The following is a 27086-nucleotide window of genomic DNA, read 5'->3' as shown; positions in this document are numbered from 1 at the left end:
TAATCTAAGCTTTAAACATGTAATTACTTGAATTATTCAAATGATCTTATAATGTTAAATTTAATCTAAATTACTTCCACATGAAATATAGTTATTTTGTATCAATCTACTCATTTCAGATAAGCGTATGGAAAAAGAAAAAAAATATTTTCATTGATAATAAATAATTTTACACGATTGGGGAAAAAATAGAATAATTTTTCTTCATTTACTGAATTCCAGCTATGAATTACAATCACGCTCGACTACTCTCCTGATTCTCTTTTTGCTCGATTTTTTCATTTCTCAATTTCACACCATCTCCTCGAACTGACACGTCGTGCCCGATTTACGATTTGACTAGGCTGACATTCGATTGGAAAAAATACGATGGAGGGTGTGAACAGAGAACATCGTCGTGCCAAAGGGATGGCTTTTAAATATTCAATAAACGCTGGCATTATTCTCGGCACGTCGTCGACGGCCAGGGTGAAACAGTATGAAAAAAAGAAGAAGCGTGAACGATAGCAGAAAACATGAGATAAAAGAAAAAGTGAAAAAAGGGTGAGCGAAAGCCTCCAAGAGGGAAAATCCAACTGGGGAACAGAGAAAGGCTGTGCGACAGCTATTTATCCCCTTGAATTACCTGCCAGAAACTCAGCCCTCATATTCTATAATTTGCTCTCAACCCCTATCTACCCCTTGTGCACTGTCGTTATTCTTTTCCTATAAACTTTCATCCCCTAATTTTCTTTTTATCGTTGTTTTTTTCTCTGCTGTCAAATCTAAGTTTTACAAAGTTTCCTCCTAACAAATCACATTTAATTTCTTTATCTTCAATTATTGTATTACACTTCAACTTTATACATACCTTTGGATTACATTTTATCTGAAGCTCGTGAAAATAATAAAAATATAATTGAAAAATAGTATTATCGTAGATGATAAATAGAGTAACCTTTATAAAAGAAACACGTTGCAACACGAAAGGCTCTAATCAATAGGACGATAAAGATCGGAAGTAATTTAACTCGACGCCATTTTTATTCTTTCTCTGCAGAGTCTCAAATTATAGTGCGGTGTGATCGCGTGAGCTGATCAAGCGTTTCTCTGCACGAAAACGCAAAGCTCGTTCGGATTAAGATCCTGTCGTGCTATTTGCATGTTATTACCTTGTTTACATATTTATTCAATAGACGCAAAGCAAAAGAACAAGCATTAAACCCCATAGTAAAACGTAAAATTATATCCTTATTTTGCTTTCAACTTTGTAGACTATATGCTAAATATTGCCATTACTTTTAATTAAATTCCTACGTACTTCTAATTTACAATTCATTTAAAACTTTAGTCAATTTTTTAAAATTTACCAAAGTCTCTTTTTCCACAATAAAATATTAAAATGTATCAAGTTGATGATTGATGAGTAATAAAGTGATAGATTAGAGCGACAAATGAAGTAGCATCTCAATAAATTGATAGATGAATCGTGACCTTTTAGTCTTACCTGTTTATGCATTTCCACATTGAGTCCATATGACATCTCGTAGTACTGAAAAAGAGAGATAAATCAAGTTATTAAAGATATTCCATCATTTTACACATTGACGTGTATGTATTTTAGTGTATTTGATTTGTCTGTTTTGTGTTTGTCGTGAAAATGCCGATGAAAATTTATGATTCATGCAAAGCGTGATTGATTAAATGCATGCTTCAGTTACTCAGGATGTGTCGTATATACACTATGGTAATGCATGCCAATTCCACTTTTCATCTTAAACGTATTGGATACTGAAATATCCATAAATGTATCATTTTGCCAGAGGGCGAAAGGAGGAGCTCAGGAATAACATAGCAGATATTTTGAAAGACAGAAAACCAATAAAAAAGTAAGAAGAATTTATATATAAGAGGTGTATTGGAATCCAAGACCGGTTTCTCGTGTAACATCTTTCCAACATGTATTACAAGCTACTATAATTCTACTTCTCAGCTAACAAGTCCTTTCAGGGCTCCACCACTTATAATGATAAGTGATCTAATATACCTTTGAGACGACTTTTCATGAGAAATTAAAGACACATTATTTTTATATCACGATATTTCACTACTTTGATTTCGACTGGCTGCTTTTTTAAATTAATCATCAAACTTACATTATTTTTTTTATTAATAATTAAATTTTTCAATAAAAATGGATGTTATTAACAGAGAGGAAAATTTAATTTATTGATTAAAATTCAAAATTGAAATTCCATTTAATTTTTTACTGGAATTTTTTTTTTTTTGAATTAAATTAAATAATAGATGGATTACTTTCGTGATATTTCCAATTAGACTTATAGAACTTAATAAATGGTACTTTCAACAATTTTATAAATAATTTCAATCATCCATATTCGTGATGAAAAATTGAATTTTTTATTACTGAAAAAATCTGATTGAATTTGAGCATAATAACTTGTCTTTTATTGATCCTAAAAGTGTTAACCATCTTAGCTCTTTTTCGCTATGAATAAAACATTTAACAAATCATTCTCGCGAAATTAAAACGCTTTAGTTAGTTATATCATTGACAGAAGAATGTTGAGAAGTAAAAGAGCAGTATTAATATAAAATAATAAACATTTCTGTTGACGGTTTTGCGAAAGCTAGAATTATATTGCGACCTCGGAGCACTAACCGACGAGGTTTTAACGAGCGTCCCGAATACCACAGTAGTCCTTCGTGTTATCCCTGCTACCAACGACTATTGTAAACGTCTTTTATGACAGTCGTAAAGAAAGCCAGGCAACACGCGATATATTCGCGAGCTTTATACATGACTTAAGTATTTTAACGCGCATCTCACGGTATAGAACGAATGAAAGTGTATACGTATATATAAGTATGAAGAGTAAAAGAAAATACGATAAACGATGGGTATAGTGACCATTTTAAACATATACCTATAAAACTGTTGGCTTTTATGTTTACGACTGTTCTTGGAAAAATATCGAAAATAGAGAATCTCTTTAGTTTTTATTAGTGAAAAAATGCGAATTACTATGTATAAAACATAAGAAAATTTATTTTTTTTCAAATATTTTTTACCCACAAGTTGATGTAATTTATTTTGTTATCTTGAATTTACGGTAATTTTTTAGCAACAGTGAAAAGTAAATTAGTTTACTTAGTTTCGACTTGTGCAGATTATCCGAGCTTTATTGGACGTATTTTTAAAGGAGTACAAAAAAAGGCGAATGGGAAAGTCAAAAAGAAAAAAATTGCAATCACTTAGGTTAAGTGCTAGCAAGTCTTTTCCTTCTTTATTGCCTTTGCTTCTCGTTTTTACTCAACACTCCAAGTTCTACACAGCGAGCACTTTTCGACAATCTGCTGGGCGATCGTAAAACTTCACGACCTCGACAATTACATGAGAGAGTCGTAAAGACGTAATGTCCCGTGAGAGGTTGGGTTTAGTCTGTTTAAGTCGAGTAGATACGCCAATGATATAACATTGAGGCCAGAATAAATCTCACCGTCTCTGTCTTTTCCTTTTATTTTTATTTTTTTCTTCTTTTTATTTGCAATTGAATATATACCCTATTCTAACATGAAAACGACTCTTTCGCTACAAATATATATGACGGTTGCTATTTGGCCAAAATGTGTGTATATGTAGTGTAGCAGTTATGGGAAAAATATCTGTAGATACGACGACAAGGTAAAGAACAGAAAGGAGAGAAATAGGAGATGTGATATGAAACAGAGTGGTAGATTGAGAGACGAGAGAGCAAATTTTCTGAACCAGGTCAAACTGTGCGGAAATGCTCGCTTGAGAATAAAAGGAAATACCACAGTATGTCCATTTGTTTTCCACTCACGCTTTCTCGAAACTGCAAAAGACCACTGAAGAGTGTAGTATCCAAGAGTTAAAAAGTACTGCTTGAAAAAGAGGTAGTCAAGTACTTGGAAATAGGGAAAAACTTTGAAATATCAAAGCAACATTGCAGAATGTTCTGCCAAGAACTATTTAGTGATTTTCAGATTATTCCATTTTTTCTCTGCTCAATTTCACTTCCATTTAAACTTGCAGAGTAACTATTTATTGGGCATTGGAATATTACTTTTATTATTTACGCTGCTCTTAATTTATCTTGAATTTCAATATTTTGTGGACTTTTTTAAACGAAGAAAAAAAACTGAGGCTAAGATTGATCATTTTAATTATTTTTAATGTCCTAGTTTTTTGCAAAATTTTGCAATTTGAAAATATAAAAAAGCCTTCTTACCAACAGACTTATGATAACTGTTTCGTTAATATTAGCCTTAGTTTTTTAAGACAAAGATGAAAAACATGTGACTGAAGAAAGAAAAAAAAATATGTGGATAAATATCGAAACTAAATAAATTCCGCAATGAAAAAAAAATTGAAACGTAAAAAAAAGCGCCCCTTATTGATTGACTCACCATAACGTAGTGGCGTTGCATCTCCGTCTTCTCCTGGGCGAGTTTCTCCAGCTCCAACTTAATACTGGACAGAACAAGCAGGAAATTGCACGTGTAAACTAATAGATATTTGTATGTGCGGAAAACATTCAAAAGCATTTAAATTAAAATATTATTAAAGGACTATCTAATTAAAAGTGTTTAATCATTTAATTAAATTATTTAATTGGATTCTGTATCATTATTGACTGCAATTAATTGCAAAAAATTGTCCAACATTTTAGAATAAACTTAATCACAGTTTTTCATTGGAAATAAAATAATTCGAAGACAGAAGTGAATTATTTATTGAGCTGTAAATAATTGTTGTGAAATAGATCAAAGTATTTGATAAATATTATTTTTATTATTCCAAATAATTGGATATTTTAAGTTATATTGTCTGTCTTCTGGAACTTGTAATATTAAACATGGCATGGGGTAGTTTTGTGCACAGCAAGCCGTTAAAACACACAATTAATGCAACCGCAGGAAACATCGATAATGATCGTCATGGCGGCCAGTGTCGTGCGGATTATAATTAATATGTATCTCTTTGTGTATTCTCTCTCACTCTCTCATTCTCTCATTTGATTATGTATCGTTCCCGCTTTCGCTCCTCTGGTTCACGATAGCACGAATTGATGTGCATGATTGAACTTGCATCGAGGCGTTTGTGTTTACTCATGAATATTATGCCGTGTGGTAGACCCGTGAAACTTGCATATTCTTCGTTATGATTATTAGCGTGCATTCAATGAGAATGTATGAATCATGTTGTTAATTTATGAGTTATTTAGTAAACTTTTTAATGAACTGTTAATTACAATATGTATTCCTTGAAATTGTATATGTGCAATTATAATGGCATATTAGTTTTTTTTTTATCTACAGATCTTTAGTTTCTCGTTTCTTAAAAAAATATTTCATGTTATTATTTTTTTGCAAGCAATAATTTATTTCTGAGATTAATTATGATTTCATGATTACAAATGGAATTCATATCGTTAACTTGATGTTAAATTACTCTGGAAATTATTGCTGTGATTTATTGTTGTATAAAAACAACAGAACTTTATTTTTTAAATGATTAGTTCATTTGATAAAAATGTGTATGACATAAAATAGAAAAATTTTATTTTACTTCAATGAATGTCAGTAAAATAAATATTGAAATTGTTTCTTTAATTGATGACTATTCAATAAAAACCGTTTAATTGGATGATAATAATTATTATTGATGGTGACAATAATCATAAATAAAATGAGAAACGAGAACTATTAATCTGATGATGTAGAACATGACTAAATTCTCCCTTATATTCTCTTCACGGGTGGCTTACCATCACGTAATGCCTCTGTATCTCAATTTTTTCACTGGCCAGTTTCTCGCACTCCAATTTAAGGCTGTACGGGCAATAAAAACATAATTAATGGAGGGAGAGATTGTAACGCGTATTAGGGAAACACAGGGCGCGAAAATGCCTATGTCGATACACTATACAATATAATACACTGCGATGAAAACTTGTATATGGCTTACTGTAAGACTCCCTAGGGAACTCCCACATAGACCGAAATATATATCATAAATTCCGTCTCCCACGTTTTACTGCGTCGTACTAAAATTCATACCGTCGTTGAAATACACCAATATATATCTACGTAAGAAACTTTATACTATCATTCCTTCTTGACTGCTCTCATATTCAAGTATCACTAATACTAATAAATTTCCTTCACAGCGAATTTACGACAAAGTGTTTGCTACGTACTTGCTGCTCCATTTCACGATACCTTGTCTAAATTAACTACTAAATTATTTTGCTATAAACTTTACATTAACTTTGAATATAATCATTATGTATCGTAAAAATAGCTATGATTTTACTTGTAAAACAACTCATTATTAGATGTAATTACACTTAATTTTTTTGTATGATTTATGACGAATACAAAAATTAATTCCTTATCCAGAATTAATTTATTGAAACAAATGTTTTTATTTTTCGAATTATGTAATGCAATAAAAAAAAATATAAATCACAAAGACATTGCATTTCAGGACAATTTTTTTACATTTTTATAATCAGAATAATTTTTAATTAAATTTTCAATTGAATTGCTGTTATGTTTCGGTATTTATTAAAATGATTGAATAAAAAAAAAGAATTCTAAATAATTTTTATCAATGTATTCTACCAAAAAAAAAATTTTCATCGTAGTGTATTATCAACCTATAATACCGATTTCATTACTTGTTGATCTGAAAAAAAATCTTATTCATAAAATATTGATAATAAAAGTTTTGAACATTTTCCACTGATAAAACAAAATACATCATTGATTATTTCTACAAAAGAAGCGGAGTATTTCAAAGCTTTTATCAGCCTTATTCCGAGCATCATCGATAACACCAATCGACGCTTATTGTGGGCCAGCTCAACTATAATACTATACAGATTATCTCGTGTTCAATGACAGTAAAAAAAACTTTGGCTCGATATCCGTAAACATAGATTCAAGCATGACAATCATCAAGCGGACCCAGAGCGCGGATCGATATCAATTTAATAGACAGTCTCGGATCGTTTAGCAGATACGAACAGCAGTGTAGTCCGGGCAATCCCCTGGGCTATATGTGCACATGCTGGCTTCTGTATGCATAGCTTCCGGTTGGACAAACAATTATATCCACTGGACAGACGGCCAGAACGTTTTGCCTGTTCATCCTCACATGGTATGTGTATGGCAAACAGTATTTTCTCGCTTTTATTTTATATTCTATCACCTTTTTCCATTTTTCTATACTTTTTCTCTTTTGCTCTAGAAGCGAAAAAGATTGCAGCCAATTTCCATTTAAATGCCATGAGGACTGCCTTGTCTCTACAACTGTGTAATAATTTGATATATCTGCACATAATAACAGCCAATCAATTATTACTTTTCTATGTTGATACTCTAAAAGTCTGATGATGTACAGATATAGCAGATTAAATAAAATTAAATTAACGAGTCATCGAGTTTTACTGATAAAAAATGACAAACATACATTTCATGGAGAATTATTAATTGAGAGAATCATTTTAGTTTATGTTATCTATTGTATCCAACTACCTCGATGATTTGTTAATATTTTTTTTTCAATTGTTTGCTAAATAGAGACTACATATAGAAGCTTTGGTAAAAGCTTACTTGTGATATTGAGCTTGTAAGAAGTTGAACTCCTCTTTAATACGATCACATGAATCAATAACTGTGAATTTAAATGGCTGCCCAGGTTGTGGAGGACCCTGAAAAAATAAAAATGAAGTTAATTTAGTAACAATTTTATTTTTTTTTATGTTATGTAAAGATAATCCAATCTCAAAGACTTTGATATCACTTGATCAAATAATCTAGTATAGCTTTTATATTATATATATATGACATATGGTATTACAAAGTATAATAAGCTAATATTTGTTTGAATAACTATCACTAAATTGCCATCAATTTCCTTTAACATGTTTTGTTCATTCCTTGAGTCAACTTAAATTCGTCACACGACATCGTAAATGTGCTTACCTTCCCGGTATCAACACGAAACTAGAGGACTAACTTGGTATTGGATAAACATGTTTAAGTGGAAATGTGGAACCTTACTCCAAAGTGAAGCTCCACAAAGTACACAGAGTGTGTGAGGAGTACAGTGGATTGTACTTGAACATGGGATTTTTGGATTTTACTATCCATTTAAGGCCATTTTCTAACATTTAAATACAAACTTGAGCTTGTTTGTTGAAGAATGTATTAGTTAAATAAATATTGAAATGTTTATCTCAATTGATTTACATTATAAAATATTTATTACAAAATATTTAAATCCTCTATTAGAATGAAACCAAAAAATGAGTAATTATTAAGAATTTTTATTGTAAGATTTATTTTTCATTCCGCGTTGACATGAAGATCACGTGATATTTTACTCAACTTTATTATCATTTAATGGGTGAGTATGGATTTAGTAAGATATCTAGCTGTTGCACGGACTATCTTTATATAAGTTTAAATTAAAAAGTTATTTTTGTAAATAAAAAATTTTAAAACCTCTGTAGACAAACTCATTAAAATTGTTATCAAATAATTTACTAGTTAAATTAAAAAGGATATTAGAAATCTTAACAATTTAAAAAAAGCTTCAATTCACTATTACAATCATTTTTTGTTATTACAATAAAATACTGCATATTTTAAAACATAAAAAAATATCTTAATTACGTGAAAATAATGGAAAAATAAACCTGTGCAATCACCATCGTTTGTAAAATCATTCTCGTAAATCGTATAATCTAGTTACGATTAAATGAAAATAAATATTTTTTACAGTTGAACGTAACAGTGTCGTAGTGAAATACAAAGAGAATTAAATTTGGAAAACAAATTTAAATACACGGATAAAAGGCTGACTCTTTTTGAATGACGACGACACTTGTATGTTATCTGTGAAAGTATATAGCAACACATATGGAACATCGATACGAGTATTCAAAGAGTTGCTGGATATTCAGTAAATGTATATATCGAGGTAGATATGTAGAATTGGTGAGACATTGGAATATCGGTAACTGCTGATCGGTAGAATCGCAGATCCCATTTGTCCGTAACAAAGCCGATCGCGCCAATCCAATTTATTTATTGGCTTTTGGCTGTGGCATAGAGGTGTAACGGCAACAAATACATGCAAGCGCGCGAACCGCGATATGCAATTATTTTATGCACCACCGTAACGCTATAGCTTGCGTGTTTGTGGTCGTACAACAAAGTAAGAGTGAAAGACATTCATTTTATACTACGACGGATACAACCCCACGGTGTAAACACGCTTGTGCAAGCAAAATAGCAAATAAAAGAACCAAAAAAAAGCCAAAACAATTGAAATTTAATTTCATGTCAAAAGTTATTTGAATATACGCACCAAGGTATATTCAAGCTATTGTAAATATATAAACGAAAGAGTAAACATCGAAACTCCATCGCGATTCAACGAATTGATTAAAAAAGCACGTAATAATATCTATCGATGAATTAATGAAAGATTAATATATGCGTAAATTGAACGATAATAATACATCAGCATAAGCGACCTTATCACCAACACATATGATCGTCATCGTCTATCTTTTAGAGTTCAGTTCGTAGGTACTATACATATCGTTAACAAGTTTTAATGATGAAAAATGTTAAACGGACCATTGAAGCATATAGAGACCAACTCCATAGAGCTTGCCATCAGTACCAATGAGTCGAATCGCCGCATATAAACGTCCGGATCAGTGGAAATGCGCCGAGTGACGTGACAAAATGATTTTCCGGCGGAAAAGCATTTCACTCGTTCACTCTTGTCTACCATCGCGCATTATAACTCGACGAATAATAATGAGTTCACAGCAATTCAAATGTCAATCAACGTAGCTCTCTTTCTCTTTTCAGTTCTCCTTTTTTCAATTTTTTCTCCCGCTGATCTCGAACCGTAATGTCATTTAGATTCGATAATTCGATCGAATCTGTACTCTCATCTAGACTCGTTCATTTTCTTTTTGTATTTTTTCTGACCTCCCACGTCGCCAACTCCATGTGCAAAATTTCCGATGCATTTTCTCCCACTATTTCATTACATCAACGAAGTAATCGGCAAAAATCGACACTCACATCCAACCCGATTATCAATGGATAAAATGCGAACGAAAGAACAGTTCACCGCCTCTCAATCACCAACTATTATCCTGGGGCTAATTCAATTATTCTGTTCTACCATTTTACTTTCAGTTATTCTTCTTTCCCTTCGTCATTCATTTCAATTTTATCCTATTGCACAGGGATAATAATGCATTTGCGCGATTCTGATTGGATTATTTTTAAAACCACGACGTTTTTAACGATTGAATGAAAATTTTTCATAACTCCATTTTGTTCGTAATTAAATTGTCATCTTTTGTGAAAACCGATAGTATAAATTTAGGAGTTATTTTAATTCATTCTTTTTTACTTTGCTCAAATAAAATCAATACATTCATATCTATTTTATCATTATTTTTCGTATTATTTAGAACTTATTAATTTATTAATCAACCTGTTTCTGATTCTCCTATTTATTTCCCTACTTTCAATATAAAAAAAAAAATTTCAATAAATTTTATTTATACGAGATATTATTAAAATCTATTTTATTTAAGCTAAGTATTATAGATACTGCTAACAATGGAATAAATGATAGTAAAAATAAAGGAAAGGATCAATTTTCTACTCCAATAAACCATTCGATTTCTTCATGAGAACTAATATAAAAAGATAAGCTTTTTAAAAGGATAATATCGCAGATCTTTTTGAGTATAAAATGTACTTATTTGCTATTTTCCAGATATTATTATTTTGTGATATTTTTCAAGAAAAATTTTCTCTATCTCAATTGGAATTTTTCGCTCCATTTAAACATTATTATCAGTCGATTATTGCTATGATCATCAGATAATTTTCCTACCAGTGAGAGGGTGTATATTTTTTTATTCATATAAGATTGAATTTCTCCAATTATACGTAGAAAACATGAAACACAAGCTTTTGACCCTAAACTAAATTAAAACTGAATTCAAAGTCAGTTCAATCTGCTTGAAGTCTTGGTTTGTCACTTTTCTCTTTACTTAGCATAACTTTGAAACTGCTATTCATATTAACAGAGGCTAAGTTTGAATGACGTAGCTGAAAAGCAGACTCATCTGACCGTGGTTTCACTGGACCACGAAAACCGCCGGCTGTGGCTTTGAACCGCGCATTGACCGCGCACAACACTCAACTCTCAGAGTACTAAAAGTCTCGTTTTCATATATGCGAGTTTCAGTCATTTTATTTTGCTATGTTTGTGATGAATCTTTATTGTTCTCTACAGCACTTTAATCTAATTTATTGGTGTCTTAATTAAATCTTACTAGTCTTGACAATGAATATTAAATATTTTTAGTCAAAATACTACCTTCTGATTTAACGTTGCTGGAAATTAATTTAATTTAATAGTGATGACACTAAGATCAAAAAATCAAACTAATTGTTATAAACAACTGGGAGACATTACAGAAATAACGAAGCAATCAATTAATAAAGACTAAGAAAAAAAAACTCCATAAATGTTGAAAAACAAAAAAGATACTTTGATTTTATCTAAATAAGATAAAATTAGCTAGACTCCAATGTATGTGATTTATTTGAAAGGATGTAATTGGGTGAAAAAGCAAGGTAAGTAAAGGGGAAGGTTATGGAGGTCATCCTTGATGACTTATGCAATTAATACGTAAAAGAAAAAATTAGGAAAGCACGCCTGACTGAACGAGCAAATAAAAGAGGCAACAGGCTCAGAAAAAATAGTTCGCTATAGTGAAGTTTCCTTTTGAACCGCTGCTTGAACTTCTTCTCTCAAGAGTCCAATCAATTCAAAAGTATTCATCAACTTCCTGCAAGTCGAAACTTGGTCTCCAAATTGATCCTAATTTGACATTATACTCGTAAAGCAGAGATATTTTTTCAACAGTATGTTTAGAATTCAAAATTGTTAAAAAAAATATTCAACTTCAATCATTTCAAAAATCTGGAGATAATTATTTTTGTCTACCATTTTCCTTTTAGCCTGCTTTCATTGAAATGATAAAAATACAAAGCACACCAAGGATTTGAATTCCAGAATACTGGTTTTTGATCCTTTCTATTAAAAATATTATTTGATAACAAAAATCAAGATAAAAAATTTTTCCGTATTTTCTTTTATGAGCTATCATCCACATGAATGACTACACTAAAGAGCATACAATGTAGAAAATGAGTGTTGATTTCCTCAACTGACATGTAGATAATGGATTATTTTTATAATTAGAATCGACTGGCCTTCGTTGTAAACTAATATCTATACATTTGCAAATTGAGCATGCATGAGGAGAGCATTTGCATAAGCAATGTATTTTGATTCGTACTTCATATTGCAAACATACAGAGAATGACATAAATTATGTACGGTATAATGACGAATAAATGCAAGGTGAGAAGCAAGAGAACTATACATAATGCACTTAGTGAATCCGCTTTACGAATAAGCCACTTCAGAATACATGATAGCGGTAAAATCAATATATTATGGGTCGATAAGAGATACGCTACATTTAAGAAGATCATTATTTATACACCTTTATCAGCATCATAAGATACCATTTTCAGTAACTGAATAAATACCCGTTATGGTCAATATTTACTCATTAGTTTAATTTTGAAAATAATGTTGGAAGCTGCGTAATCTTCAGAGAATTAAGCTTTAACTTTCAAATAATAAATCTAGTGAAATAGAAAGCGATAATATTTGTGTAAAAATAAATGTATCAAGTGATCATTACTGTTGTTCTTGACGACATGACAATGAAAAACAACAATCAGAGGTTTAAAAATACACATTTTTTAAATTAATTGGAAAACTTGAATTGAAACTGCATTTGAAACCATTGGTTCTTGAACTAATTAAATATCAAGTCGAATTAGCTTATCGATTCCCAATTAATTAAAAAAAAATTGATTCTGCTAATAAAAATTGCATAAGAATATAAATCATGTTTTCCAGAAAACTTGAAATTTTTCTAGAAATTTAATCCAATTCAAACTTGTTCCAAATAATTTATTTTTCTCCATTTTAGCCAATATTTTTTAATGCTTATTCAAAAGTCAATGAAAGTTTCTGAATATTTTTCAATATTTATTCAACATATTATATTATGCGATAAGTTTAACTTGAACTTAAAATAGTAGTGAGGAACTAAAAATATTTCTGCATGTCGACATCAATTTTAATTGACAATTAAATAAGATCACAATATCAAAATCTTTCAAGTATAACAAATGAATGATCGTGCCAACTTTTCACTCGTAATTGGCCCGATTAACAGATTTCATTAACGAGCTGTTTTCTACATGATATCCCGAGTGTTGCTGTTCCCTGTTGAATTCGCGTTTCACCGAATAACTCTTGGTAGACGGTGATAGAGAGTAGAGAAGTGGAGAACGACTAACAGTCTAACACCTGACGCGTTTAGTTTCTCCATGCTGGAGCCTGAGGCATCGAACACCACGACTTGCAGAGAGATATCCGAGTCGATAAATGCTCGTGGCAGTTTAACCCACACGGGTAATTAAAATGATAGGATCACGGAGTAGAATAACGTCACACGGCTTCGTTTCTGCATTATAGCCACTTACACGTGGGCGTGTTAGCACACGCATCAGTGAACGTGGGACTCGTCGCGTGAGATAATATACCGGGACTTGCTCAACAAGGAACGTGCATACTTGAGTGTAACACTTATCGCCGTTGATCAAGGTGTGGGTTATACTGTAATTACCCTCCGAAATTATTTGTTTGATTGCACATTTCGCTGATTATTCATTGGCATTAATTATTACGCTCAGATCGAAATGTATTTCTTTAACACAGCATATTTTATTTATTTATTTATCCCACAAATGAAGTTATATTTTACATTACTAAATTTTTGTAATTTCTTGATAATGTTGTAGGTCATGAAGTATGCCAATAAATTATGAGGATTTAATGTAGTGAGAGCGAAAAAAGAAATACTTAGAAATAGTAAGTGATAAATTATGATCAACACTGATGATGATAAAAAATATAACTTTGAAGATTTCTAATAAAAAACCATGTTAAAACTTTTTTTTATTTTTATACTTCAAGATTATGAATACATAAATATAAACATCGCAAATTATGAAGAATTTTTTATGTCATTTATCGAGATTAATAATTCAAGAATAAATATCACGCTAGAATGTTTTTTGTTTAATTATTTTACTACTGTCTTGTCATCTACAAATAATTTTTTTATTCATGATTTTTTATTAGCAAACATTTTTTTTTTATTTACTATCAAAACAATCAGAATCCAGCGTTAATCATGATAGATCTGTCAACATTTGTAAAAATACGTCCATTATAATAATCATGATGACGTAATCATTAATCAACATTAATTTCTGACTCACACTTTGATTAATCTTTATGATCGACTAATAGATAGACACGAGATTAATTATATGATTAGTAGTTTAAATTAGTGAAGAAATCATGTCATTGTAATAGTCTTTTTTTATGCGCATTTAATAAGTAAAAATAATTCATTTTTGAGCGCTCCCAAAGCAAGCTTCATTGGAGCTCAAATGATTTTTCAGGCTCTCAACGAACCTAATTTAAGCCCAAAAACATGTTCTAGGCCTATAGTATACCAAATTTAAGCCTAAAAATATTTTCCAAGCCCATAACGAACCCAAATCAGGCTTAAAATGTTTTTCTAGGCCTACAACGCGCTTAATTTAAGCCCACAAATATTTTTAAAACTTACAAAAAAAAGAAATTGTTATAAAACTTACCATTGCATGAACCTTTATGCTATGAATTTACCGTTGTAATAATTTATTGCTATCATAGAACAACATTTGATCTTAAAAAATGGGCCTGATTAAATGAGCCTGGAAAATATCTTTAGGCTTATTTTGGACCCTGAAAATATTTTTAAATCAAAATTGGGCTTTAATTGGTTCTGAATTGTGCTTCTTTTTTATATTCGATATTTTTTAAGCCTCTTTTGAGCCTATTTTTAGTTTTACTCGGAAAAAAAAAACGTTTTTTATTTCATGTTTAAACATAGGTTCACTAAGCATTAAAAATCTAATAAACTATTATTGCACTGGTTTTTTGGTGTTTAAACAACCTTGCTTACACTCACAGTCTATAGGTATATACAATATGCTCTATCTTTGTTTCTCTCTTTTGTAACTTGTGTGGAAAGGACGAGATGTCAGTCACGCGAAGAAGAAGTATATAATTACGAAGCAGACTAGGAGAGACCGGTAGTCAAGTTAAATGTTCTCTCGCACCGTTGATTTTACATTACAGTAATCGAGTAGCTCTCTACCCTTCGACGATAATAGAGATACGCCCCTAGGCTGGACGAGAATCATACTTTATGATAAAACTCATCATAACAGTTCTAGGACAAATAGATTGAGAAATAAGATTCTGTTGATAACTCGAAATTAGTAATAACATCTAATAAGTACATAGGAAAAATAATAATATGACTTGAAATCAGCTTATCAATCATTTTAAGTGGATCTGCGATAATTTTACCATTAAAACACTTACAAATATTTTTCAAAATTTATTCATGATTGTTTAAAGATCAGTGCATTAATGATTTAAATTTAGAAATCATGAACCACCCCTATTTATTTTTTTTAAATCGATTAACATTACTATCATTATTCGTGTTCCATATTTAATATAATTCAATCAACTTTCCAACAATTTAAATATTTTATGTAATAAATTACTTTTTAGAATTAATTTTCAACCATCCTGATATGTTTAATTAAATAAATTCAACATTATTTATTCATAAATCAATATTTGTTGATTTAATTTGTTATTAAATAATATCTTTAAAAAATAATACTGAATACTGAATTATCATAAAAATGTTACGCAATAAATATTGAATAAAATTGGCCTAAAAGAAAATTGTAATGGTCTTTTTTTAAATAATTTTTTTTTTAATTCGAGATCAATAGTAAAATGAATCTCAAAATCGAACAAATGTTTATTTTTCTTTAATCTATGTAAAAAAATGTATAAAGTTTATATTCAATATCCAATATATGTTAAAAGAACCAATCCTTTATTTACATATTTGTAGAGTTCTATTTCTGCATCATTGTAAAGCTCTATTTTTATTGTTATATATGAAACATGTTTCTGGCACATAACATATCTCTTAATACATCATACAAGAGATTTTAAAATATAGAAAAAAGTATAATAAATTGTACTTAAAAAATTGATGTTCCAATACTTATCTGCCCGCATGTTTGCATGTACCAACATTCTTCATAAATAATTCATTAAAATTCAATGTATACAATTGTACTTATATGTAATATTCATGTATTCCCACGCAAACCATTTACTATCGCTCGCATGCGTGATAAAAGCACAAAAAAACAATAAAAAAAAAAAAACTCAGCGAAATAATAATACAAAATACGTATTACATAGAGATGAAACCTTAAAAAATATTAAAAGCGCCCTGTAATTAAATTTTTCTGCCTGCATTGTGAAAGAAGAAGATCAAAGAATAAATATAAAAATACGAGAAGTGAAAAATACTCGAGAAATTTCCGGCACTGCTGTCGTTGACTGGCTGCTATGTCATACAGCGGTGTTTTAAAATTACAAAGGAACCCGGAATATCCGCTGAACTGTCGTAGCTTGGTAACTCCAGTCTTCTAACATGGCAGCATACCCTTTGCAAGCTAGCAGTACCATCAGAATGACAACCAGCAAGTGGGAATGAAAGAGATGAGTCTACAAAAGCTTCTAGGTCCAGAATAATAGAAGAGCCGACAAAAACCGCAGTAGCTCTAGCAAACTATTCCATTGTAGTCATAAATCCTTTTTTTTCTCTCTCCTTCATGCAATATTATATAGCTCCAGTTTATCCTCCCCTATTTATTTTCGCTAAGTATGCCATCTCTTTTTGCTCCATTATATGATACTCTAATTTAAAGCAAAGAGATAAATAATGTTGAGAATTAGAAACAAATTTTTGTCTAATGTTGAAGATAATCCAAGTTCATTAAAAAGTAGTTATAAATCAGTTCAGTCTATTTTGGAGCCATTAAATGACAATTGAGTCTAAATTGTCGGAAATTTTAATTGTGTAAATGTAAAATTATTAGCTCAATTAATGTTGTTAATAAGTAGATATTATTTGTCTTTCATTGTTACACTTCTCTCTCTCTCTCTCTCTCTCTCTCTCTCTCTCTCTCTCTTTAAACCCATACATTATTTTAACGATGAAAAATGAAATTCTCACTTGCAAGTGGCGCTTGTAATTTTTTTTATTCTTTCTCTCTGCGGTAAAAACACTTTTTCAGAGACAAATCTCGAAGATCTTGTTATTTTTTGCGGTCGCATGCATAAAAGAGTACCTCGACACGTAAAAAGAATCAACGAGAATTTTTTATTCCATAATATATATCACTTTCAGTGAAAATGTTGAAATAAATTTTTTTATTTCACAAAATTGCAAATTGCTATTGAGAAGGCAAAAATTTGAAAAGAAATTACAGAATAGCTCAATCGGTATACATTGTAGAAAATGAGACTAATAAATCCTCTAGTCCACTGATGTTAATCTACTACAGTCGAACAGAAGACTGGAAAAAATATTTTACTTCTTTTTCTAACTTATATACACATACAAGCTGTTATAATGAATATTTTATCTTGATCTTAAACTGTTCCCTTTAGAATTTTAACTTCTTATTATCTCAAGACACGATCAGAACTAATAAAGTAACTAAACCGTCCCCTTGGTCATTACTTTTACTATCTAAAGACCCTCCTTAGGTTGCTACCATAATAAGTTGACTTAATGTTTATATAGCTAAAAGTTCTACTCAGTCAAATGGAAAAATAATAAAGGCCGAAGAATACAAATATAAAAATCAAAAATCGTCAGACAATCATTTGGAGTGTCATCGCGTGACAAGATAAAGGTATAAAGAGGGGTCATCAGCTGCTTTATGTATACCATCTTTGTCTGTTTTTTTTTCAGTTTCTCTTCATTTCTCTCTACTTCGTCACACTCTAAAGGGCACTCGTACTCTCTCCCTTGGACTTGTAACCAACGAAGCGTGTGCACATGGCACGAGTGGGTATAGACAAGGATGAGTTCGCATTCGCGTTACGTGTAACATGTATAAACTTACACTAATGCATGAAACAATCGTGTCGAGGGGCTCTTCATTCTTCGTAATACAAGCTGGGATAAGTGCACAAGAAGTGGCTTCTTGGCTAGTAAACTAATACGTATTTTTTGTCCTCTATAATTTTTTTTGCAAAAAAGTACTTCACATTTTTGTTGAATATTGCAAAAAATAAATCCCCCGTTGAAATTAAAAAAAATAATACTAAAGAGTTCAACTTCTTTCTCTTTGCAAAATTAAATTCTCCAAAGAGACTGGAAATAATTTTTAACAACAAATTAAGTTTAATTTTATTTAACAGCTTGAAAATTTTAAAAGCAACACACATTTTTGTTTTAATAATGAAATCATAAAGATTATTTCTTTTTTAAATAGATTCTCCATAACTAATATCCCATAACAAATTGAATGAAATTATTTTTATAACATTTAACCAATTTAATGGGACCATTACTCTCCTTGCGTGTCCCAAAATTAATGGATTATAAAAAAAGGTCGAATTAATAGCAATATTCATGAAGGCAAATTGTATAATACGAAAAAAAAATGCAAAACCATCTGGCGTATCAAATGTCAAGATTTAAATGCTTCATATAGGTGTCACCCTAGGGAGTCTGGAGTAGAATCGTGGCAACATCGTTTGGTATAAATTCATCTTCAATTCGCCGGTAGCACACACACATATGCACATGTCAATTGGGGGAGCAGAGGTGTCGGATACAATAGAACATCAGAATAGCATGATGGTGATGAGCTTTTGGATTGCAAAGGGATAGATTATGCATAAAAAGGGGGAAGACCCGAGATTATGATTTTGCAGCTGATGGGGTTTTAACTGATATTCTTATGTATCTCATTAACCTCCATAGTTGTTTTTATTATTTCAGAAACATCTTACTAACTAACTACTACATAGACTGCAGCTACTAAGTACCATAAGCTGTTTGACATGCTTAAAGTACGACACACTCGCCTGGAATTTTTTTTCCATCTTTTTTGTATACATATAACACCGATGATTCAACTTACACATACATAACAGTAAATGTCTTCTATCTACTTCGCCCGCAGATTAAACCAGCTTCTTATGTGTTGGTGTTACTTCCTTCACTAATACTCTACTCCAACAAATAAGCCAGCAAACTGTTGAAACAAGTAAGACCCTTGCTACATCACCCTTTACTCGTTCTGGACCCACACCATCGTACTCAAACGAGTAATTAACTATCTCCATGTCTCCCTCTCGATTGCATCTTCGTGTCGGCTTCCCTCCCAATCCCTTAGGCCACTGTTTACACACGCGTTCTTATGTTAATTCAACTAAATACTCCAGACTAAAGCCATGCATGTTTCAAGCTCTTAATATTTTTTTTTTTTCCTTAACAGACATCTTTAAAAAAACCAGTTCGAACATCTGAACCGGATTTTGCGGAGAATTGCTATTGAGAAAAAATAACCCTCATCAATGTATTGAACACAACATAAGCGTTTGGTCGCACTTGTAAATTGCATGATTGAGCTTACCCTCTTTCATTTTGATAGCCATGAATGCCCCTGCTTATTAGGGTTATATATTATTATTATTTTTCAAGTTTAGAAAACAGCTTTTTTAGGTCACTAAACTATGGGAAAATAAGGGGGTATGTATGTTATTTCTAGTTTTAAATATTGTTTGTGTTTGAATAGTATACCTCAATGCGTGTTCAACATAATTTAACGGGTTGAAATATTTTTTTTCTACATGAATTCTCTCTGCTATTTAATAATGAAAAAATATCAGTTTGCAAAAATGAGGCAATACATGTTGTTCCTGGTTTAAAATATCATTTATATATAGACAAAGACGTCAGCGAATTTACAGACAATCTAAAGTGATTATCTTGAAATATACTCTGCATTTAATAGCTGCACGAAGTAGATTGTGATAGCGGAAGAGAATTGCAATTGAGGCTATAGTCAAGCCAGAATGATTTTTTTTTAATCTAGCGATAAGTATAATGGCTGGTCACGACCTTCTACATAGGGACAAAGGGAGAAAAAGAACAAAGCACATGTAGAAAATAGATATAGATATCTGCCTTATACATATATCCTTTCATATACATATATTCATCTTACAATCGATTAATAATTCGCGTAGAAGTTCACATGCCAATTTCCCATTCGCTAGTTCTTGGGTTGTAAGATGATTGAACCAAATGGCATGATACCACGACTGATCGATTACGAGAACTTGCTATATACTTCCCATGTGGCATGAAGTTCTGTACATAAGCTTCCTTAGTCAATTCTTTTGGCTTTAAAATCGTACCAAAAGACCCCACACATGTTATACTGCAGTAAGAAAAGGCACAAACTTTTGAAGGATTCTTGGTATTATAGAGCTACTAAACATGTGCGTATATCTACTGAGAAACTTACATGTAAAGCCTTTTATTTCCGTCACAGCATTTACTACGCTTTTCTGACTACCAAAGCAACATTTCTGCTGTAGAATATTTGACATGCCAATTGGTCACGTCAGTATAGTCATAAAAAGTCTAAAGAGAATTTTGTTATAAAACATGAGCTGAATACATTTTTGGGAGAAAAAAAAAATAATTTATGTGTCGTAAAATTCTGGGACCTGTATACACTGACGTGAAAATTATTTGTTTGAAAAAAGTGCATATATGCTTGGAAAATATTTAAACAATATTTTGTGTAACTAGAAAATGTTTATTTAATATTTAAATATTTTTTTTGTTAATAAAAACGTATTAGATGACTGGTAAACCAATGATTTTTTTTTAAAAAAAATATTGTTTCTGGTGACCGAATAAAATAATTATTTACAAAAACTCAATTTACAGGGAAGACATTTGTTAAAAAAAGTTGATTAACAATAGATAAAATTTTAATATGAATAAAAAAAAATAATAAATTTATTACTAAGTAAATAAATGAAAAAATGATTGGTTTCAAGTTCAATTGTAGTATAGCTACAGTCTGCAACTTTAATATCACAATTTCAGTTTGCTAATTGGATGAGTAAAGGCAGCATGGGGACCAGCGTCAAATATTCAAGTTTGTGATTTTTCAGATGGTTTCCATGGCAACATGGGATCTCAACTGGCCAGTTGAAATAAAATTATAAAGGACAAGAAACAGTCGGTAAATATTTGCAAGAAGACGTTAGTCCGATTTGAGAAATAAAGTGGTGCAGACAAATGATTTTCAGAACAATGTAAAGTTATTTAGTAAATTGGAAATGTCAACAAAAAATCTAGAAAGTGTATAATTTTCAGCTTTCTTATACACCATGTAGATAGCTGATGAATTTAATTAGAGAAAATATTTAAGGAATTTTTTCTTAATTGATTAAATTGTAAATGAAGCAATTGCTTCTCATCTGCAACTTGCAGGATATACTTCACTTTTCCTATAGAAATAAATTGTAAAACCACGACAGTAGATTTATTCAAACGAAAAAAAGGGAGACGAAACGAAGAGCTTAGGCTTCAGGACACGATAAACTGGCTGTATCCCTAATGCCAATTAGTGCCATTCCACGTCTCGAACGAGCACGAAAAGGCTTCTCTTTTTTCCTATTTACTTCTTTTCTCTGCGGCTGTTCCCATCATATCTTTCTCTCGAGCTGTGAATGAAAAAAATGTGGCAAACAAACTACGCGGATGAACAGAGTTTACGAAACTGTTAGATATAATTATCATGGTAGGAATAACTCGGCTCTGGACACATAACTGTGCTCAGTGATGAGATCTCTGAATATGTATTTGTGTTTTATGCGCAGATATTCAGCTTGTCTATTATTACGTTATTTAAAGAGATAAAAATTTTTATTACAATTTAAATAATAATAATATTTAAATAAATACTTTATTCCTTGTGGAATTTAGTTTTTTTTTTCATTGAACATTTTTTTACTGTAAATTGAAGATGATACGATTGATATAAAAAAAAATTCGAGGTGCAATAACATTAGTATAAAGCTTTTATCTATATCGTACACATGAATGGCAAAGTAAAGTCTCAAGGGGATAAAAAGCAACTCTCAAGTTTTTTCTTCTCTTTTATCCTTCACTCGCGTCGATTTAAAAGCTCGTCTAACGAGCCGTGAAAATCGAGGACAGTCCTCTAGAGGTCACAAAAGTCTTCTACTAAGCTAGCTATCGACCACTAAGCTGAACTTTTTTCTTTTATACATTGTGTATCTTTGTTATAAAGGTTATCGCAACTTCAATATGTTTCTTTTTTTTTTTATAAATTTTCGATACGACTGAAAGGAAATTTATATTTTTAAATTGCCATTTCCAATATTCTAGAAAAAATGTACATCAAGATTTCTTGTTTTTTTCTAGACACGTTAATTTTTTTGTGCTAGCACAACTATGGGCTACACAATATGTGGTTTCTGTTGTATAATACATACAACTGAAAACATTTTTTGTCAATCATTGAGTCTGGCAGACGGTGGAGTGTTGAAGGATGTGAGGAAAAAAAATGAACATGTCTGGAATAGTGAACAGAATGAATTCCATTTAAAGTAAGAAAGAAAACAGACAGAGGTAAAGACTGTCTGTTACAAAAGTAGCACACAGCAGGGTGTGTGGAAGAAACATGTATTGGATGAAGAAAAGAGAGTTCGGGGAAAGCAGAAAAGTCCCCTCTGTGTCTATATAGTAGAAGTAGTGGACCAATTTACGACACCCTCAGGGTCGAGTAATACGTTTCAAGCCTCGAGGGGTTCGTTTCTGCCCATTGTTGTCCGCTCTTCAGATTATTTTTGCCGAGATGCGAGATCTCGTTTCATTCTCATTTCCCTCCAGTCGAGTCTGACAGCCCAAGAGAACCCAAGACAGATACTTATTTTTGCTCCGTTTGGCAGTAACTTCCCTTTTCAGTTAGTTTTTTTCAACACCTGATCTATTTCCGCCTGTCTCATCATCCACTTGATCATTTTTCGATAATTTAAACACATTTACTAATCACTGATGAGAAATTATTTAAATTGATGAAAAAGTCATCTGTTAATATTGATCATTGGTTTTCTATTTACATAGGAAAAGTAACAACACTGGAAATACCTATCGATGTGTAAACTGATTTACTTGTCATCAGAATCCTAAAATATTATGTTTGATTTAGTCAGGGTCAAATGAAATTTTTTTTATTTATTTTACGTCTCATATTAATAATAATATAAACGCGTTATGATGTCAGAGTTTAAACTGACCGATTAAGAGTGTCAATATTTACATTTAGTAAAGAAAAAGTTAGGGGGGAAAAAGAGGGAGAAATAGCGAGACAGTTGACCCGTGCTAAAGTAGAAAATGAAAGCGCTTGTTTGGTAATGGCCACCTAATATCCGTACACCTACTTAACTACTCTGCACGCAATCCCACGGCAGAACCCTCGTTTTGAGCTAAAATTAGGGGTGATTTTACGAGGGTGACACTTGTCTCTTTCTTTCTTATACTATCTTTTTTTATCAACCGACAATAACATTCGCCATCATTGCGTATAGACATCCCTTTCCACTCAATAGAGATCCTATTACGACTTGTGGCTCACTTTTTCTCGTGACATTCTACACCACAGCCTATTAACGCGTCACATCCGGCCATCCGAATCGTTGAGAGTCGAGTTACACTAAAAAAAAAAAGATATCGACGCACAATCAGCGACATTTGTCTTTATTTCAACACTTTTTAAATTTATGTATTTTTAATGTTTTCATTTCCGACACAATGATATATTTCTCTATTGTCATTTGAGTATGTTTGTTTTTCAATAATTAAACGGAAAATCAGAATCTATTTGCTCAGTAAAGTTATCTTGATTTCGATCAGATATACTACGAAAGAGGGCAAAAAAAAAATAGAGAAAGAAAAGGGACTAATTCGTTCTGAAGAAGTTGGCGCGATACACTCGTTTTCGGTCGATTAACGTCCTATAAATCAGACTATACTTCTCTGGGTCGTTTACTTCCCATTCCAGGTCGCATTAGTCACAAAAAAATGTAGGATGGGATTAAGAAAAAATAAAAAATATTGAATGAGTATATAATAAAATAAAAAAAAAAAATAATAGATGTTCAAGTCAAAAAGTCTGAGAATTATTTTGTTTTTGTTTGTAGATAAATACATAGTGGAATGATAAAAATGTCTGACATTCTACTCTGTTTACATTATTGCATATTGCTCTTCAATTCGATAAATGATTCTTAGAAGGTATTCAAAAAAAAAAAACAAAAAAACGCAGAAGTGGATTAGATAAAAAAATTGAAACAGTAGGAAAGATAACGTTGATTATAAATGATTTAGTACACAATACAAATTAACAATTAAATTGGCACAATATACATATATGTGTATATTGGAAGCAGAAGGACATGCAAGTGTCCAAGCCTCACGGATGAGTGAATACCCACGCACGTGTTGACATATCTCGAATCTCGAGGTCCTGCTTCCAGATCAAAGGGGGGATAAACACGTGTGTGTATTGTCGGTACGTGCACAAGGGAGAGAGGAAGGGACACGTGTCCCACAACTCGTCGACGTATAGGTACTCTTCATTGAGTGCTTGCCACCCTATGCTAGCCATTATACTACATAACGTGAGTTCGAGAGCTCAAGGATTCTGTATCGAAATTAGCACGACGACCCCAATCGAGTCTATCCCATATATGCCATGATCAAATGCAAGTGGCATCAAGTCCATCAAGCAAATATATACTAAGTGCCTTCCCATTTGTTGGCACACGTGTTTCTCTATTAAGATTGGTAAGTTAAATTGACGTTGTTTTTTAATAAATTATATTACAAATAATGAACAGTATAATAATGTTTCATTATTTTTTATAATATGAGAACAAAAAGAGAATAGCTTACCGGATGCCGAGCGGCTGCGGCTGCAGCAACGGCAGCAGCATTGATTCCAGCACTTGGATACATCTTTAAGCCACGTTGTTGAACGGTATAAACGGACTCTTCAGCACGCCTCGGTATGTATGTATTTATCCTTTTTTGTCGCTTATAAGCGCACTCTCACGAGAGACCTGCCATGTCAAACACGGCCCTTACTCTTGCGCACACACAGAAAACAGTATAACCACAAGGTAAAAAACAAAATGTGCTCACGACGTGAAAAACATTCAAGTGTGGCTGTAATTGTATTTATTAAATGAAATTCAATTATTTTCTTCCACTTGACTGCACTAATTTACGCGATTAGGCAAGGTCGGTATAATGCGTTAATATTGAAAATCCCGCCACCACTTCACTAGTCATCAGACCGCGCGCCATTTACTGCACCTCATAATCCTAGTTTGCTTTTAGCCTTTATATCCCTCGGTCGTTTTGCTCAATAAAGCTGATTTCCGACCCTCCAACGACTGTCAAAGAATCAAACAGGCTCGGGATGCTGGCTAGAGAAGCAAAATTAAAGGAAAACGAGAGAGAGAGACAACGTGTACTATGTTGGTAAAACAGACGTAAACCGGCTTGACTCAGATTCGGCGCGAAACAGGTGCGAGTGAGACAACAAGAGACGCTCTTCAGCTGCTTTGAGTTTCGGAAAATGTGCGGGAAAATAATTCGTCACTGAATATATTTATTTATAAGAAATACAACGTAAGCATTTTACAGCTGAATAAACCTCAAGTTCTTTCAACTTCACAGTTATTTTCAACACCAAACAGAAATGATTTTCAATAAAACTCGTGTGTTTATCCAATTAATTTGAAATAAATCATCATTAATAACAACGAATCTATAGAATTAGTAATCCTTAACACTAGACGTCAATTTAATTGAAGTCAAAGTCACAGTTGTTACCATGAAACACAAGTTTATGTCGGACAGACGCACTAACAGTCTGCTCTCGACGAAAGCCTAGACACAACTGACGACGGCACAGTTGGTGGGGATCACCTCCCCTCAAGCGCCCGCTTGCGGCTAACTGCTCGATGAGTCAAGGGGAAAAAGAGCCCTCCCCACCATGAATGACTATTCTCGTTATACTACTACTACTACACTACTACCACTACATACTACATTCACCACATCGACCATTCGACCAACGCATTAACTGGCGCGATAGCTCCTTTACAATTATTGCGATTAGTTACATGAATGACCCAGAGGGCGGGAACACGGAAAATCACGACACGTCGGCCTAATTGAAGCCAGATAAGGCGACCAATGTACGTCTAACGTTGATGCCTGCGTTTACGTGACTGTACTTTATTTAGCTTTACACTTAGTTATGCGTAATAAAGTTGATTAAAGGAGCACGAGATTGGGCGAAAATAGCAATTCCATGCAAGTTATAGGGAAAATAGTTACTGGTCACTCTACTTAAATTTCTTGATGACTTAGTAAGTCATGCTTCTAACAAATTATTTATTTAACAAGAAAAAAATGGAATATCATCGTTTACTTTTTATTATTGATATAAAGATTTTGTTATCAAAAAAAAAAGGACAAAATAAAAAGGAAGAAATATCTTAAATTTAATAAAGATATGAGAGTTTTATTTTTAATACAAATCTTAAGTGATTAGTTACGCATATGTGGTTGACTCGGTTTTAGTTATAGAAAATAGTGTGGTGAAAAATGTATTTTATTGTCGAAATAAATGATAGCCACTGAGAGTAATCGCGAGAATTGGGTGCAAACTAGCGCATTTTATACGGCTCGCAAGTTCTTCTCCCCTGAGTGCCAAAGGGGGACGGTTATCGGTTCAACAAATCTGTTTGTAGCGGCTCTAGCAGCGATGAGCGGATA

General features: G+C 32.0%; 1 protein-coding gene across 3 annotated transcripts in view; it reads right to left on the bottom strand.

Annotated features, from left to right (window-relative positions):
* LOC118069721 (protein groucho-like) overlaps positions 1-26212 on the bottom strand; it is a 61592-nt gene extending 35380 nt beyond the window's left edge. The window contains exons 1-4 of one of the 3 annotated variants that reach the window (XM_035088014.1): positions 25191-26212; positions 7645-7742; positions 4432-4495; positions 1487-1531 (exon numbers count right to left, since the gene is read on the bottom strand). In XM_035088014.1, coding sequence (XP_034943905.1) covers positions 1487-1531; positions 4432-4495; positions 7645-7742; positions 25191-25253 — 270 coding nt within the window. In that variant the 5' untranslated portion in view covers positions 25254-26212. Of the gene's footprint in view, positions 1-1486; positions 1532-4431; positions 4496-5792; positions 5857-7644; positions 7743-25190 lie in introns of those variants that run through there. The other 2 variants (XM_035088013.1, XM_035088015.1) reach the window with 2 other exon arrangements.
* Between the last annotated feature and the right edge of the window lie 874 nt (positions 26213-27086).

Source organism: Chelonus insularis, unplaced genomic scaffold (genome assembly GCF_013357705.1).
Source record: "Chelonus insularis isolate UGA/USDA-ARS -01 unplaced genomic scaffold, ASM1335770v1 contig_42_pilon, whole genome shotgun sequence".
NCBI classification, from domain to species: domain Eukaryota; kingdom Metazoa; phylum Arthropoda; class Insecta; order Hymenoptera; family Braconidae; genus Chelonus; species Chelonus insularis.
Note: the sequence above shows the minus strand (reverse complement) of the source record. Positions and strands in the feature narration are given on the sequence as shown.